Below are 15,082 nucleotides of genomic sequence, written 5' to 3'. Positions count from 1 at the left end.
AAACTAAAGCTGGGGAGTGGAAAGGGGTGTCAATGGTGACGTGGTGACGTGGAGAGTGAAGGTAACCTTACTGATAGCTTACAGCATGCATAAGAAGTGCTTGCCAGTCCATGATTCCCACTTTGGATGCTGGGACTTGTAATTGCATACATTTCATAGAAAAGTGAAACCACAAATCACAGCATACAATGTTCAACACCAGGAATGTCTCAAAGACTCACATGACATGGGTTCTCTTGGCCAATATGAGCATTTAAGAGAGTATGCTTCCCTGCAGCCTGCACGGACATGCCTTATGAATGAGCAAAGTGGGATCCCTTCGGCCTGAGGGGGTCCATGGCATAAGGTGCCTCCAAGCAGAAAACCCTTCCAGCGACGCCCAGTAGGAACCCAGACACGTGATCCTCACTTTCACTCCCATTACCTTTCTGGGTGTCCAGCTGCCCATAGTTGGGGATCTTGTGGCGGAAGGTCTTCTTGACTAGGAAGGAGCGGGGCATGGTGGGGCCTGGCTGGCGCCCCCGCTGCACCGTTGTTGGGTGTCCTTCAGTTCTGGCTCCTCGGGTAATTGGATTCTCGCGAGTCCTGCTATTCAAAAGGCTTTTGGGTCCACTCGCATTCTGGCTTACGAGGGGCTCTCTACATTTATAGCTAACGGGGCGGGCGAGGTATTCCCCCACAAATGCTCTGTATCCAGTTACGATTTCTTATGTCAGGACCAAAGGATTGGAATACCCTGAAGCGATCATAATAGCAATGCAATCCCTTTGTCGCTTCTGCTTGATGTACCATAAGGAGTCAGGCTACAAAAGAAACATTTTAACCGCTACTGTTTTTAAGATCCTGGCGCCCCACAGGGTGCCAAAGTTGTCTGTATTAGTGATGCTGCGGCCCCTTTCAGTTCTTAGGTTGCCTGGGCCCCAGCGAGCGCTTCAGTCTTTGAGGTGAAAGGCAACACTAAAGTGTCACCGTTTCCAGGGGTCTGCTTCCCCTTGTGTGCGAGTGTCCGCTGGAGTGCTGAAGCTCTCCTACTGTGCAGCCATGGGTTGCTTCCGTGCACATCAATGGCGAGATTGAGTTGGGTGGGGTGGGTTCCCCACGGTGCTCCTGCCCGGCAGCGTTGGTTCTTCTTGGGAGCTGGGGTATAGTACCACCACCTCGTGTCTTCGGGTGATGCCCTTCTCTTAAGTGCTTTCTGTGCGCGTCCTCGTCTAGGTGCGAGTGTTCGTGGCGCAGCGTCACCTCTGGCGCTGCTGTGTTTTTTGGATGACAGGGAAAGAATCGTCTTCGCTGTGCTGCTAGGTTATTACGTATTTGCTCCCCTGTGGTCTAATGGTTTTCCTGATGAACCGATACCATTTGCTGTGTTCTTGAGCGATCTTTTTGGGTGTGTCTATCACCTTGCCTGGTGTATGAGGTTAGGCTTACATAAGGGGGGTGGGGGTGTTGCCCCTTCTAACCCCCTTGATGTATTTTACTTGTGGACTGTGACCTTGCGGGAGACGGGTCGCAGGTGGGATAATGTCTCAGATTATACTATTTCTAGCGGTGCTGGCGTGCTGCTTTATCCCAGGTGACAGCCATCCCTAAGGTGTTGCTCTTTTACCGACCGAAAGGTCCATTGGGTGCAGCTGCATGCTGGGCGCGTGGGAGGCAAAATGGGCACCGCGCTCTCACCGGCAGCAGGGCTCCCAGGGGGAGTGGGAAGGGGGCTGGTACATCAGCGCTGCGCTTTTCTTAGTAAGTAGACGGCCCTGTGTGCTACATCTCCGACACGGGACCCCTGGTTTGTTGCGCAGGTCGCAGAGTTCCTAGAGCCCCAGTAAATGCACTTCCCAAAATTCCGCAAGAGCTTGTGTACTCCCCTTGAGAGACCCTCGGTATGCGTAGCTTCCTCCAAGCCCACCGGCTACTGATACACATTGCTGTGGTGGCTGGGTTTCTGCAGAGGCCCCGGCCTTGGGTGATAGGATTCCGCAGGTCACCTTAATCCGTACGATGCTGTTATTGTCCTCCACGGCCCGTGTGGCGCTTCCTTTGATCCACGGGGTGCTTCTGTAGTACCCCCCTGGTTTGCGGAAACTCCTGGCCCTGCTCGCAGCCTGAGTCTGGCGCGTGTCACGCGCTACCCAGGCTCGCGCTAGTACTGCGACCGGAATTTCTCCAAGAGCCAGGTGCAAATAAGTCTCATTTGTATTAAGTCACTAGCGGGCCAACCAGCGAGAAAGGAACAAGTGTAAGGGGCGGGGCAAAGATCTGGCCGTTTTGCCAACTTCCCCGCCTCCTCCAAGAGAGCAGGTGCAGGCGGCGCCGGACACAGCTTTAGTGAATGAACTTCATACCAAGCGCGCCAACTAACGGTGTGTCTAGCGGACTTTGAAGGCTCGCCCCGCAACAAGAGGAAACCGTCTTTCAGCCCAACAATGCGGGAGTAAGCACTGAACTAAATCCAAAGATGTGAGCGCCACCTAAACAGAAACCCTAACACAAAGCAAGGGTGCAATTAGACCAACACTTTGAAAGGGTGGCGGGCTAAACATTCAAATGGTAGGGGAGTGGCTATCTTCAGGGACTTTGTGTGGGTGGGGCAAATTTACCCGCATGGTGCCCCATTCTATTCGTCCCAAAGGAATGCTTTGGGGAATTATTGTCAAATTAGCTGCTAATTTAGCTGCTAATTTGTGTAATTTAATTGATATTGAGACAGTCACACTGTCAAAAACATAGTCAATTTTAAATACAGAATGCACATTTTGAGGATACCTAGCATCATGGTTTGCGCTAGTTGTGAAACTTGTGATGTGGCGTGTTGTTGACTTTGTCAGTTGGTAGTTAATAATGGCATATATCTAGCTGCATTCAGTGGCGCTAAAGTTGCAGTGTCTTCAAGGGGGTCAGTGGTCAATCACATGGCAAGTCCCAGGAAACTGACTGTGGGCCCCACATTTGTGCCATGGCAGTGTCAACTGACATAGCCCACCCAAGCCTTACAACACAAGTTGGACACACAATTCCAGCAGCAAACAACGCATATTACACAATGGAATGTGCACCACCTGATGACAAATGCCTACACTAAATTTCTCTAAACACCACACTAACCCACTACAGATATGCCAACACAATTCTCTATGCTCCTTAAACAAACACAACTGTGACAGACATAACAGTCACGCACACAAGCAACTCACATGAGCAGCCTGGAGCACACCACTGCTCTGGACACACCACAACATTTCTAAAACGTACACAGAACAGAGAGCCATAATGGGTATACTGTAGGGCATTTTGAGTTGTCAAGAATAGGTACCGCCCTCACCTGTGCCATCCTTACGTTAAACCTGAACTGTTGAGGTGCAAGTCTGGAGCACATGGTGTGGTGGCTGAAGCACTACTTGTGTCTGAGGAGCAGGAGGTCTCTGCAGCCCGCCACGCCTGACTACGCTGAGAATGACATCTTGCAGGTCTACCGGGCGGAGAAGAGCCTGTACTTCAAGGATTCATATGAGGATTATGATCACTCCCTAAAGGCAGCGGTGGAGATGGAGGGACAGGAATCCCCCTCCAGGTGGGCAAGCCATGGTATCAAGTACGTGTCCACAAGCATGGGCTCATGAAAGTGGACTCAGCCAAGCTAGACAAGAGAAAAGGGTTTGCGGCTACCGCAGCGGAACAGCTAAGTAGGACAGAGAAGGTGAGTGTTTTTTCTGGGACTGGTACAGGTGAGTGTGTACTTAAGGTTCCCAGGATTGGGCAGTCACTGGGGCTCAGGGCAGAATATGGGTGTAGGTGTGTGTGCCCCAGAACAAGTGAGTTGAGGGTGGGAGGCTGCAGCATCTGTCACTGTTGCTCACAGCATACGGGTGATTACAATAGGAGTGCGATGGAAGTTTGACACAGAGGTCTAAGTGAGCGTGTACTGAGTTCCACTACTACTTTTATTTTTTCCTGTTCACAGTTTCACTACTATTTAAAACTATTTACACCATTCTGGAGCAGTTATTTTTTTAAGTTAAAGCATACCTCTTAATTATTCCACCCCATAGCATTTACAGCTAAACTGTAGCCTGTGTGACATCTCAGCCTGGATGGAGTCTAGCTGGCTTCATCTTAGCAGGGACAGATGGAGGATGCCTGCTAAATACAGAAGAAATCCCTCACACGCCATTTTCCCCCGACTTTTAGAAAATGTGTCAAGTTGTCATCTCAGGTTAAATGCTTGGACGTTATAGTTGTTAAAAGTACAGGCCATTCACCAGGGATGCTATTTTAATATCAATTGGCTATGTGAGATTATTAGTTCCTTTGTTCCACTGCACACGTGTGCAGTTGTAGTAGAAGCCTCCATGACTAGTCGCTTGCGCTATTGCAATGCACTACTCAGGGGTACTGCAATTAAAATGTTTAGTAGGGTCCAGGTGGCTTAAATGTTATTGGTTTCTGAATGTGGCAAAAGTGATCATGTCCAAGCTTCTTGCAGGAACCTCCTGAGAGTTCTAGCCAAAAATTCATAGAGTATAAAGAGTTGAAAATTCAGCTTAAAATAATCTGCTTCATCTTCAAATGCATCCGTACTGCCTGATCTCTATCACCCCTTTCCTGAGCACTTTCCCCTCCCCCTTAAGCACTCTCTAGTGTACCCCCTCTTGAAGAAACCTTCAGCCGATCCCTCCAGTCCAGCAAACTTCCGCCTGATCTCAATCACCCCTTTCCTGAGCAAACTCTTGGAAATGCTGGCCATCTCCAAGCTCATCCTCCACACTGAATCTTTTGGTTGTGTCCACAATCATCAGTCTGGCTTTAGAACAGCCATAGGCACAGAAACTGCTCCCCGGAACACCCATGAAGACCTGCTCTCTAATCTCGACTCTAGCCTTCCTTCTGTCCTCATCCTCCTCGATCTTTCCTCTGCTTTTGACACAGTCAATCATGACATCCTGCTCAATCGTCTCTGTGAGAACCTCGGCATCACTGATCAGGCCCTTGCATGGGTTACCTCCTTCCTCCTGGTCCATCCCTCCTAGGTCCATCTGGGGTCCTTTCTCTCCTCCACCCCTCTCTCTACATGTGGCGTTTCCCGGGGCTCCAACCTCTCTCCTTGATTTTGCAGCTTCTACGTGGCTCCTTTGGCCCACCTCATCTCTACCTTCTCCTATAACTTTCAGCGTTCTGCAGATGAAACTCCACTCTCTTCCAGGCTCTGCACAGTCTCCTCTCCTCTCTCACTCATTCCTGATGGTCTATCTGCGATTAAGGAATGGTACGCCTTCAACGATCTCTGCCTCAATGCCAGCAAGACAGAGATCGTCCTTATTAGGACCCCTGCTCCCGCTTCCCCTCTTTCACTCTGGCCACCCTCCTTGGGCTCACTCCCTGCGCCGTCCTGTGAGGCAAAAAACCTTTGGGTTTTCTTGGACTCCACTCTCTCCTTCTCTCCTCTCTAAGAAGTCACACTACCCGCACCTCCTGAAAGGTATTCTGCCCTTTCTCACTTCCCCCAGAAGCTCAACGTATCCAGAGCCTTGGTTCTCTCTAGGATGAACTACTGGAACAGCCTCTTTCTCAACCGTCCTACTTCCGCCCTCTGCAACTAATCCAGAATAGGACTGTGAAATTTGTCCTTGGCCTCAAGCTCAGGGAATGCATCTCTTCAGCCCTGAAATCCCTCCACTGCCCCCCAGTGGCTGTAAGGATCAAGTTCAAGACCCTCTCTATTATCCACAAGGCTCTCTGAGGCCAGGGCCTGCACTATATCCAACTCTCTCTTCTTAACCATCGTCCTTCTCAAGTCCACGCTCATCTATCTCCAATTCACTGATGGTCAGACGCTTCTCCAAGAAGAGAGTGGGAGGTAGATCTGTCTCCTCTGCAGGGGTCTCTCTCTGGAATGGCCTCCCTGACCCTCTCAAACTCAAGCAGGTACACCTCAGGTTCCGATGTAGCTCAAGACCTTCCTTTTTGCTTCTGCTTTCTTTCTTTCTCTCCCCTGCTGACACACTTGTCTGCTGTGCTGACTGGTCTACTGGCTACCCTCAGAAACTAACGGGCACCAGGCTCCTCCTCTACCTGCAAGCACCTGCACTTGTGTACAGGCGCGTTATAAATGACTCTTCATATTATATCCATGGGGTTGCTCTGACCTACTTTAAAGATAGTGATACAAGAAGTGGTTAGAATTGAGGTGCACCACAAACTGCCTCTTAATGTTAGGTAAGCTGGTGTTTGACATATACGTGAGCTCAGTGAATCTTCAGAGAAAATCTTCCAATAGACGGTTTATTATCAAAGGAGGTCAGCCGACATGTGTTTCGACCTTAGTTGTCCTCAAGGCTGACAAAGCCAACATAATACCATATGTAATCACATAAAGACATTTTTTTCATGTTCATGATTATGGTAACATAATAAACATAATAGAACATTTATATGCATGAATGATACATAAAATATATAATTGCAAAGAATAAGATTTGTGAATTGTCAGACAAACCTAAGTTTGTTTATACCCGAGCCCAAACCATTAGAAACAAACTCGCCCCTTATTTTTTGGGTACAAGCAATCAAACCACAGGGCAGGGGAGCAATTGGCTTAAACCTGCACAGGGCTTTCATAAATATGGGACGTGTACAATGTGTAAACATGCCTATCGAGACTGTGTGGAATGTACTGATGCAACTGGTACTACAATCAAGATCAGAGACTTTATTACTTGAAGGACCACCTATGTGGTCTATGCAATTATCTGCGTATGTGGTAAAATCTATGTAGGCAGCAAAATCAGACAACTTCGCTTCAGGGCAAAAGAACATCTAGCCAGCATGAACAGTCGGGACCAGCAGGTGCCACTTGCTATTCACTCGCAACAGAATCATCAGCTTTCGGACAAATTAGATCTCCAATTCATTGGTCTAATGAGAGCCAAAAAAGGAAAGCAGGGAGGTGATACTAAATTGAAATTGAGACAAATGGAGAGTAAATGCATTTGTCTTTTGCGTTGTACTCAAGTGGGTCTTAATACAGACATGAGATGAATATTTTCTTATGACAATGCAATTTTGGATTTTAAAAAAAAATGAGAATATGTTTATGTTACACTGGCCTACTGACACGTGAATGATATCTAACTTTTGTTCTTTGTGATGTATTTCAGCTCAGTGAGCAGTTGTACCTTTTGAGTGAGAGATGCACCTCAACACACACTAAAAAGTAACACACCCAAATCTGTGTTTTACTTGTTTTATGCAATTATATCTATTTGCAGCTATCATTCAGACCCTGACAATGCACTATACATTCAGTATATAATGAAAAAAATGTAAATTCAGACAGGAAGAGTATACACAGGATAATGCATGATGACACATTGTCACTATTCATACCCCTGACCCCCTCAGGTATAACAGCCCACTGGCAGCAGTGGGGCTAAAGCCCTTCACACTGGCCCCAAGGGCCTTAAAACACCACCAGATACATACATGGAGTCAGTCCTGGCACCTTTGGCGCCAGGCTCATTATCAGGAATAAAGCAATACCAGTTTTGGACTTTAATCCAACATGGAGGCCTATTACACAGCTCAGTTCTTTAGAACCAAGCCATGCGGTCTAGTGTTTTGGGTGTGGCTGGGCCTGGAACTACTTTGTCTGGGCTATTTAAACACACCCAAACAGCAGAACACGTTTCGCGTTATTCTGCACTCCTGCAGCGTAACGCTCACTGTGTCCAGCTCCTGCTCATCTGCTTCTCCGACGGCCCAATCCTAAAGCCCTAGATCTGGATTCCATTAATAACCTGAAAGAACAAGAACAGCATTAGCGAGCAAGAACACTTACCTGTGAAGTAACCAGCCTTGAATCCATCCTGCGCTTCGCTTACCTCTCCCATCTCCGGAGTTCACCGCAACCTGCAAAGGTAAAGAAACAAGGACAGCATTAATTACAATTCTTACCTGGGCAAGCAGCGAGTCCTGGCAGCACCCTGCACTTCTCTTACCTCGCCCATCTCCGGGTTTCACTGCAACCTGCAAGGGAGAAGGAACAAGGTCAGCATTAACAAAGCACTTACCTGGGCAAGCTCCGGAATATCACTGCAACAAGAGAGAAGAAAACACAGGTTAGCAATTAACACCAATAAACAGCGCAGCGCTCCGCGCATCAATAACTCACCGTGGTCTTCGCCATCGGTGCGGCATCTCAGAGATCGCAACCATCCCTGTGAAAACTAAAAGAGACATTGTTAGGGAACAGCGTAGTGGAGCAAGACGCAGAGAAGACCGAGAAAACGGAGGGAAAGAAAGAGACAGAATAAAGACGGAAAAGACATTATAACTCACCTGGAAGACAGCAAGCAGAGTCGGAGTCGCAGCCGGTCTGGACCCGACATAAGGGCACACGGACCAGTGAAGCAGCTAGGTCCACGGAATGCCCGCACCAACCACGCGCCCCTACACAGAGACGCAGGACTGAGAGTTCAACGCACAAAAACCTAAGGTGAGCAATAAACCCAAAGGGAGGGGATTTGGACCAGAGGGAGGTGGGAGTCCACCCATCACAGAACCAGTATCTTAACCCTCCATTCTCCTGTTATAGGTGCTACCCAACATCTGGCACATAATCAAGCATAGAGGGGTCCGGGATAGCACTTAGACCTCCATCTAGTATCGTGTGGTGCCCCCGTGGATACCAGGTGAGTGTAACACATATCTAGAGCCAAATATTTTCTCCTAGACATCAAACAGACTTTCAGTAGTGATCAGGACTACTTTGCATACAATATATATTGCACGCGCACCATGTCATTATGTGGCACAGAACACATTTCATACTTACTCAGTCGGGATGAGGACAAGGCTACTCTTTTTGCTCCAAGGGGTAGCGCCAGCAATGCATTCAAAAGTAATTACAAAACATTGACACGCTAATACAGAAATTTATTAAACTCGAAAGATTATCAAAAAAAGAAATAAATAAGTATTGGGACGAGGCCTCACTTACAAACTATTTATACAATGGCAAAATCACTAGGGGCCTACGCATATTAATTTTTCAAAATTTTGATGACCATGAGGACAAAGACCTGCCTGATAAATGGGAGGCAAACCCCAACTAAAGTTTTGCGGGTGATGCTAGAGCTACTTGTAGTACATGCCGAAAGGGAACATACTAGAGTGGCAACACAAATTGACCAATTGAAATAAGAGTTTAAAGAAATGAACAATGCTGAAACCACTAAACAAAAGAATTATGATAAGATGCATGACATTCTTAGGCAATACCAAGACGAAATCAAACTCGTAAAGTTCAGAAAATATTTCTGGGATGACAGGATTACTGTGAGGCCAGAGTATACACTTTTCAGACTGCATTCGACGATATAGGATCCAAATCAAGAGGAAGTACAACGAACACCACTCCAGGTAGCTCTGATCCTGAATCCGAGGGGGAGATCACTAATACAACAGGGGCTAGTGAAAATACCACAGTGGCAGCAGTTTTTTAAGATCAAATCCGCTGGTACAAGAAGGGAACCCAAAGAAACACAAAACAAGTCAGATTTCAGACTCCACTAGTATCCAATACTTCAACTCAAAACATCATACCAGGGGCAGGAACCAGGGGCAGGTGGGGAGAAGCGGAAGTTCGGACGAAGATTCAGGACCAACTGGCATTTTAACCCGATCCAACACGAGGACCCAGTTAGGCAAATGATGGATGCTGCTCTAGTAGTTATGTTATGTTATATTCACTTCTAAAATGCACAGTCACCCGAAGGTATCATGGCGCTGGAGAGGGAGATCATGTTAGCCAGGTATTGAGCCACAGAGAGAAACCTAGAAGAGCGTGGTCTTAAGCACTCTTCTAAAGGCCAGATGGTTAGGATTTTTTCTCATTGAAGGTGGTAAGCCGCTCCATAGGTTGGCAGCAACTATGGAAACGGCGCGGCCACCTATGCTGGTACGGCAAAACCTCGGGACAACAAGAAGATCAGCAGTGGAAGAGCGAAGACACCGTTCAGGCTGATAGCGAAGACATTTAGCTTGAAGGAACTCTGCCCCTAGAAAGTGAATGGCCTGATGAACTATACACATAGCCTTAAATCTGATATATTGGCTAACCGGCAACCAGTGGAGAGAGCGCAGCACCATGGTAATATGAGCTCCATATGGGGTGCCTGTAGCCAACCTAGCAGCCAGGTTCTGTATACGTTGCAACCGCTGTATGAGGCCAGTCGGCTGAGCCAAATGCAACGAGTTACAATAGTCTAGGTGAGATAAAACCAATGCCGTGACCACCGGAGGACGAAGCAGTTCAGGAATTATAGGAAGGACCTTCTTCAAGACCTTAAGTTGGTAGTGGCCCACTTGACACACAGCCGCAACTTGATTTGCCATAGATAGAGAGGAAGAAAGGATGACCCCAAGATTTGTCACCTTGCCAACTGGGCAAGGGAGGGGACCAAGGGTGGAAGGCCCAAAGGCAGTGACCCACAGTGAAGGGTCAGGAGGGCACCCAACCACCAGCACCTCAGTCTTATCTCCGTTAAGCTTGAGCCAATTGTGGTCCATCCAGTCACCCACGGCCCTCAAGCAACTTAACATTTCAAGCAGAACGCTAACTGAAACAGAGCACAAAGTTCTGAACAAAGGATTATCCTTGGCACCTAGTTCCAATACTGATTTTGTCGATTTTCAAACTGACATATTCAAATTTGTGCGTAAATTGAAATTAAAGACATTTTTTGCAAATCAAGTACATACATTTGTGCCGAGACCTATACTCAACCCCTTGAGTACTCTCATCATAGGGGACATAGAAGGTACCAGTCTCTTAAAGTCTCTATATGAGGACATACACCAAGATCAGAGTACGAAATGTTCACAATTAGGAGTACAAGCCAAACATCTGAACCTAGAAGAAATTAAACCCAGATTCAAATTCACTCCTTTTCTGGGGAATAACATCATTGAAACATTTCATAGAGCGCTGACACAAGATATTCATGCACATTTAGACAAACTCTCACTAAAACAGAACAGAACAGAACAAGAAAGAACCTCAGTAACGAAGAATACAAAGCACTAGACGTACTATTAAGAGATTCCACCACTGTAATAAAGGAGGCAGACAAAGGGCGCAATGTCGTTGTACTGAACATACAGGACTATTTAGCTATGGGCGAAAAACACCTAGCCATGCCAGGTTGCTACCGAAGTCTTGCCTGCAATCCAATCAAGAGAGTTGTGCAAGACTTAGGGGCTCTACTTGAAGAATGGTATAATCTAGGATACCTCACTAATGAAGAAAATACCTTTTTGTGTATTACTGAACCTACGATGCCCACTCTATATTTTCTACCCAAGATACACAAATCCTTTACAACTCTCCCGGATGTAAGGCCAATCATGAGTGGTATAGGCAGGGCCACAGAAGGTATCACACAGTATCTGAACAACGCACTTAAATAACATCTGGTGAAAATGCCTTCTTATATTTGAAATAGTGCACAACTGTTTGAATGTTTATCTACTATACATTGGCAGAAAGGATTCCTTCTCGCGACTTTGGATGTTACTGCACTGTAGACCAGTATTGATTACGAACTAGCAATCAAAACAGTAGAATATGCTTACCTGAGTTCTTCAGCATCTTATTGCATGCACATTGAAATGCTTAAAATGTTTCCAAGGTTCACTCTAATTAATAACGCATGCTTGTTGAATGGTGTATATTATGTACAAACCAAAAGGGTGGTGATGGGGGCCAAATATGCAACATCCCTTGCAAATCTGTTTATGGCACAATTCGAGGAAACACATGTTCTTAATAATAGCATTTTCTTTAACAACATAATTTCTTGGAAACTGTATATTAACGATATTCTGATTATTTGGAATGGTACTGAAGAAAGCTTTGGCAACTTTGTATCATATACAAATAACAATAGGTTTAGCATTACACTCACAGGTCACTGCAATCCAAATAATATTGACTTTCCTGATCTTCATATTGCCATCAAGGATGGTAAGATCGAGACTAATACCTTTTAGCAAGTTGAATGAGACCAATTCCATACTTCATTCCCAAAGCTGCCATCTACAATCCACCATTGATAATATTCCTGGTGGGGAATTCTATAGGGCAAGACGCAACTGTATCAAAGACACTGATTTTGAACGTGAATGTGTTGATTTGAGCCAGAGATATCTGCAAAGGGGTTACAAACATGAAAGCACCAATAAAGCTTCACAAAAATAGAAGTCCATTGATCAATCAAGCATGCTCAATGCAGGACCTAAACGAGCCAAATCGGTAAAGGATCTGAGCATCATTATCAAATACTCACAGGATGCACCAGCTCTTTGTAGACTTGTATCAAAGCATTGGCACATTTTACGCGTAGACAATGATTTGTGCCCGTTTCTGGCAGACAAACCTAAGTTTGTTTATACCAGAGCCCAAACCATTAGAAACAAACTCAGCCCTTCTTTATTGGATATGAGCAAGCAAACCACAGGACAGGGAGGTAATTGGCTTAAACCTGCACAGGGCTTTCATAAATGTGGGACGTGTACAATGTGTAAACATGCATATCGAGACTGTGTAGAATTGACTGATCCAACTGGTACTACAATCAAGATCAGAGACTTTATTAATTGTAGGACCACCTACGTGGTCTATGCAATTATCTGCATATGTGGTCAAATCTATGTAGGAAGCACAATCAGACAACTTCGCATTAGGGCAACAGAACATCTGGCCAGCCTGAACAGTCAGGTCCAGCAGGTGCCACTTGCTTTTCACTGGCAACAGATTCATCAGTTTTCAGACAAATCAGATCTCCAATTCATTGGTCTTTTGAGAGCCAAGAGAGGTAAATGGGGAGGTGATACTAAATTGAAATGTAGACACGTGGAGAGTAAATGCATTTGTCTTTTGCGTTGTACTCAAGTGGGTCTTAATACAGACCATGAGATGAATGTTTTCTTATGACAATGCAATTTCTTTTTTTTAAATTAGAATATGTTTATGTTACACTGGCCTACTGACATGTGAATGATATCTAACTTTTGTTCTTTGTGATGTATTTCAGCTCAGTGAGCAATTGTACTTTTTGAGTGAGAGATGGACCTCAACACACACTAAAAAGTAACACACCTAAATCTGTGGGCCTCATTACGAGTATGGAGGTAATGAACAAAGGAAGGCGGAATGGCATTACCGGCATCGTTAACGGGTCCAGGCCATTACGAGCCGACAACCCGCCAATACCGCCACTGCCCATACCGTGCCCCTTCTTAGCGGCATGTGCGCGTACACGCGCCCCTTCACAGCGCCAATACCGGATGCCGCTAACAGGAGGACATCACAAGTTAGGCGGTCATGCGCTTACCAGCATCCCGAAGGCGGTAATTAGGGCCTGCACGACGGCGGCAATACAGGCATCGCGGACCACCCGCAAATAGCAACCTGCGGTGCAGACAACTGCCACAGGTGCACACAATCAACACAGGTGGAGTCAATGGAGCCTGTCCCAGTACAAAAGGAGTACACCCACACACCACACCCCTTCCTACACCAAAATGATCCAACTAGCTGTTGCAATCATGGGGCTGGAGGACATGCATGTACTGCTACAACAACAGCAACAACAGCAACATCAACAACAACTACAGCTACAACAACAGGCAGCACAGAGGAGACGCAGGAGGAGAAGGAGGGTGAGACAGGCCCAGCAAGTTCCACCAATGCAGCCAGTGGTACCACGTAGGCAGCCACCTATGCCTCGCATCAGACCCAGTCCATTCAATCTAGCCCCTGAGCATATCCACACCCTGTACCGGATGGACCGGGACACCATCACCACCATAGTGGACATGATACACAACGACATCCTCAGCCTGATTGAAATCCGCACTGCCATCCCCCCTCTACTAAAGGTGGTGTCGGTGCTCCCCTTCCTGGCCACAGGCACCTACCAGCACACAGTGGGGCAGCTGCATGGCATATCACAACCACTCTTGTCCCGCATGCTGACCCAAGTGCTTGATGCCCTCCTGAAGCATGCAAGTATCCACATTTCCCCACCACGGACGGGCCAGGAGCTTGCTGACACCAAAGTAGGCTTCCATGCACTGGCAGGCATGCCCAATTGCGTTGGTACCCTCGACTGCACCCATGTAGAATTGGTGGCCCCTCATGCCAATGAGGTGGTGTACCGCAATCGCAAGCAATACCACTCCATCAATGTGCAGATGGTTTGTGACTCCAGCAAGATCAGCACACATCGTTGCGCCCGATATCCCGGATCTACACATGATGCCATGGTGCTGTGTAACTGCACGCTACCCCGCTACATGGAGCGACATGCTGGACGACGTGCCTGGCTGCTCGGTAAATTGCCTGACTGGGCCATGGCAGTGCATCAGGGTTGTGGGGTCGGGGGGATGCATACTCCACCTGGGTGGGTTTGGGGGGGATGCATACTCCACCAGGGTGGGATGGGGGGGATCCATACTCCTCCTGGATGGCATTGGGCGGTGAGTGGACAATGCACTGCGAGCTAAACACTGTTGTCCTGAACATCCCAACCTGAACATGACACTTCAATGCCATACATAAGACCAATGCTGTACATCAATGACAACATGCAAGACGCACAAGCAGGCCACCATGGGTATGTCAAGCGATGCATGACTAAACATGATTACAACTGTGCCAATGCCGCTAGTGTTATTAAGGACAGAGTAGCATACACTGCAAATATGGGTGGCAAGACATTGTTCCGCATCCACAGTACACCCGCATCAGCATGCAAGTGAACACCCTGCATTATCTGTACAATGCAATCCTCCACACTAGCAGACCATAGTGCAGTACACAATGCATCAAATGAACCTGTGTGCATACATACAGGGACATGTGCATGTCCACACCGAATAGCTGCAGCCATGGCCGTGAATCCTAAAGGTGTTAGCTCAGATTGACTCACACATACCTCGTTGTGCTCCCATGCAGGTGATGGAGGCTATCCCTTGAAGCCGTGGCTACTTACCCCTGTGCGGAACCCACGTAAACGGCACAAAG

General features: G+C 47.0%; 1 protein-coding gene across 1 annotated transcript in view; it reads right to left on the bottom strand.

Moving 5' to 3' along the window:
• Window positions 1-2,238, bottom strand: part of SNAI3 (snail family transcriptional repressor 3) — a 63,808-nt gene extending 61,570 nt beyond the window's left edge. The window contains exon 1 of the mRNA XM_069635966.1: window positions 425-2,238. Coding sequence (XP_069492067.1) covers window positions 425-500 — 76 coding nt within the window. The 5' untranslated portion in view covers window positions 501-2,238. The remainder of the gene's footprint in view (window positions 1-424) is intronic.
• Window positions 2,239-15,082: the final 12,844 nt, after the last annotated feature.

Source organism: Ambystoma mexicanum, chromosome 1q (genome assembly GCF_040938575.1).
Source record: "Ambystoma mexicanum isolate Mex_15411 chromosome 1q, UKY_AmexF1_1, whole genome shotgun sequence".
NCBI lineage: Eukaryota > Metazoa > Chordata > Amphibia > Caudata > Ambystomatidae > Ambystoma > Ambystoma mexicanum.
Note: the sequence above shows the minus strand (reverse complement) of the source record. Positions and strands in the feature narration are given on the sequence as shown.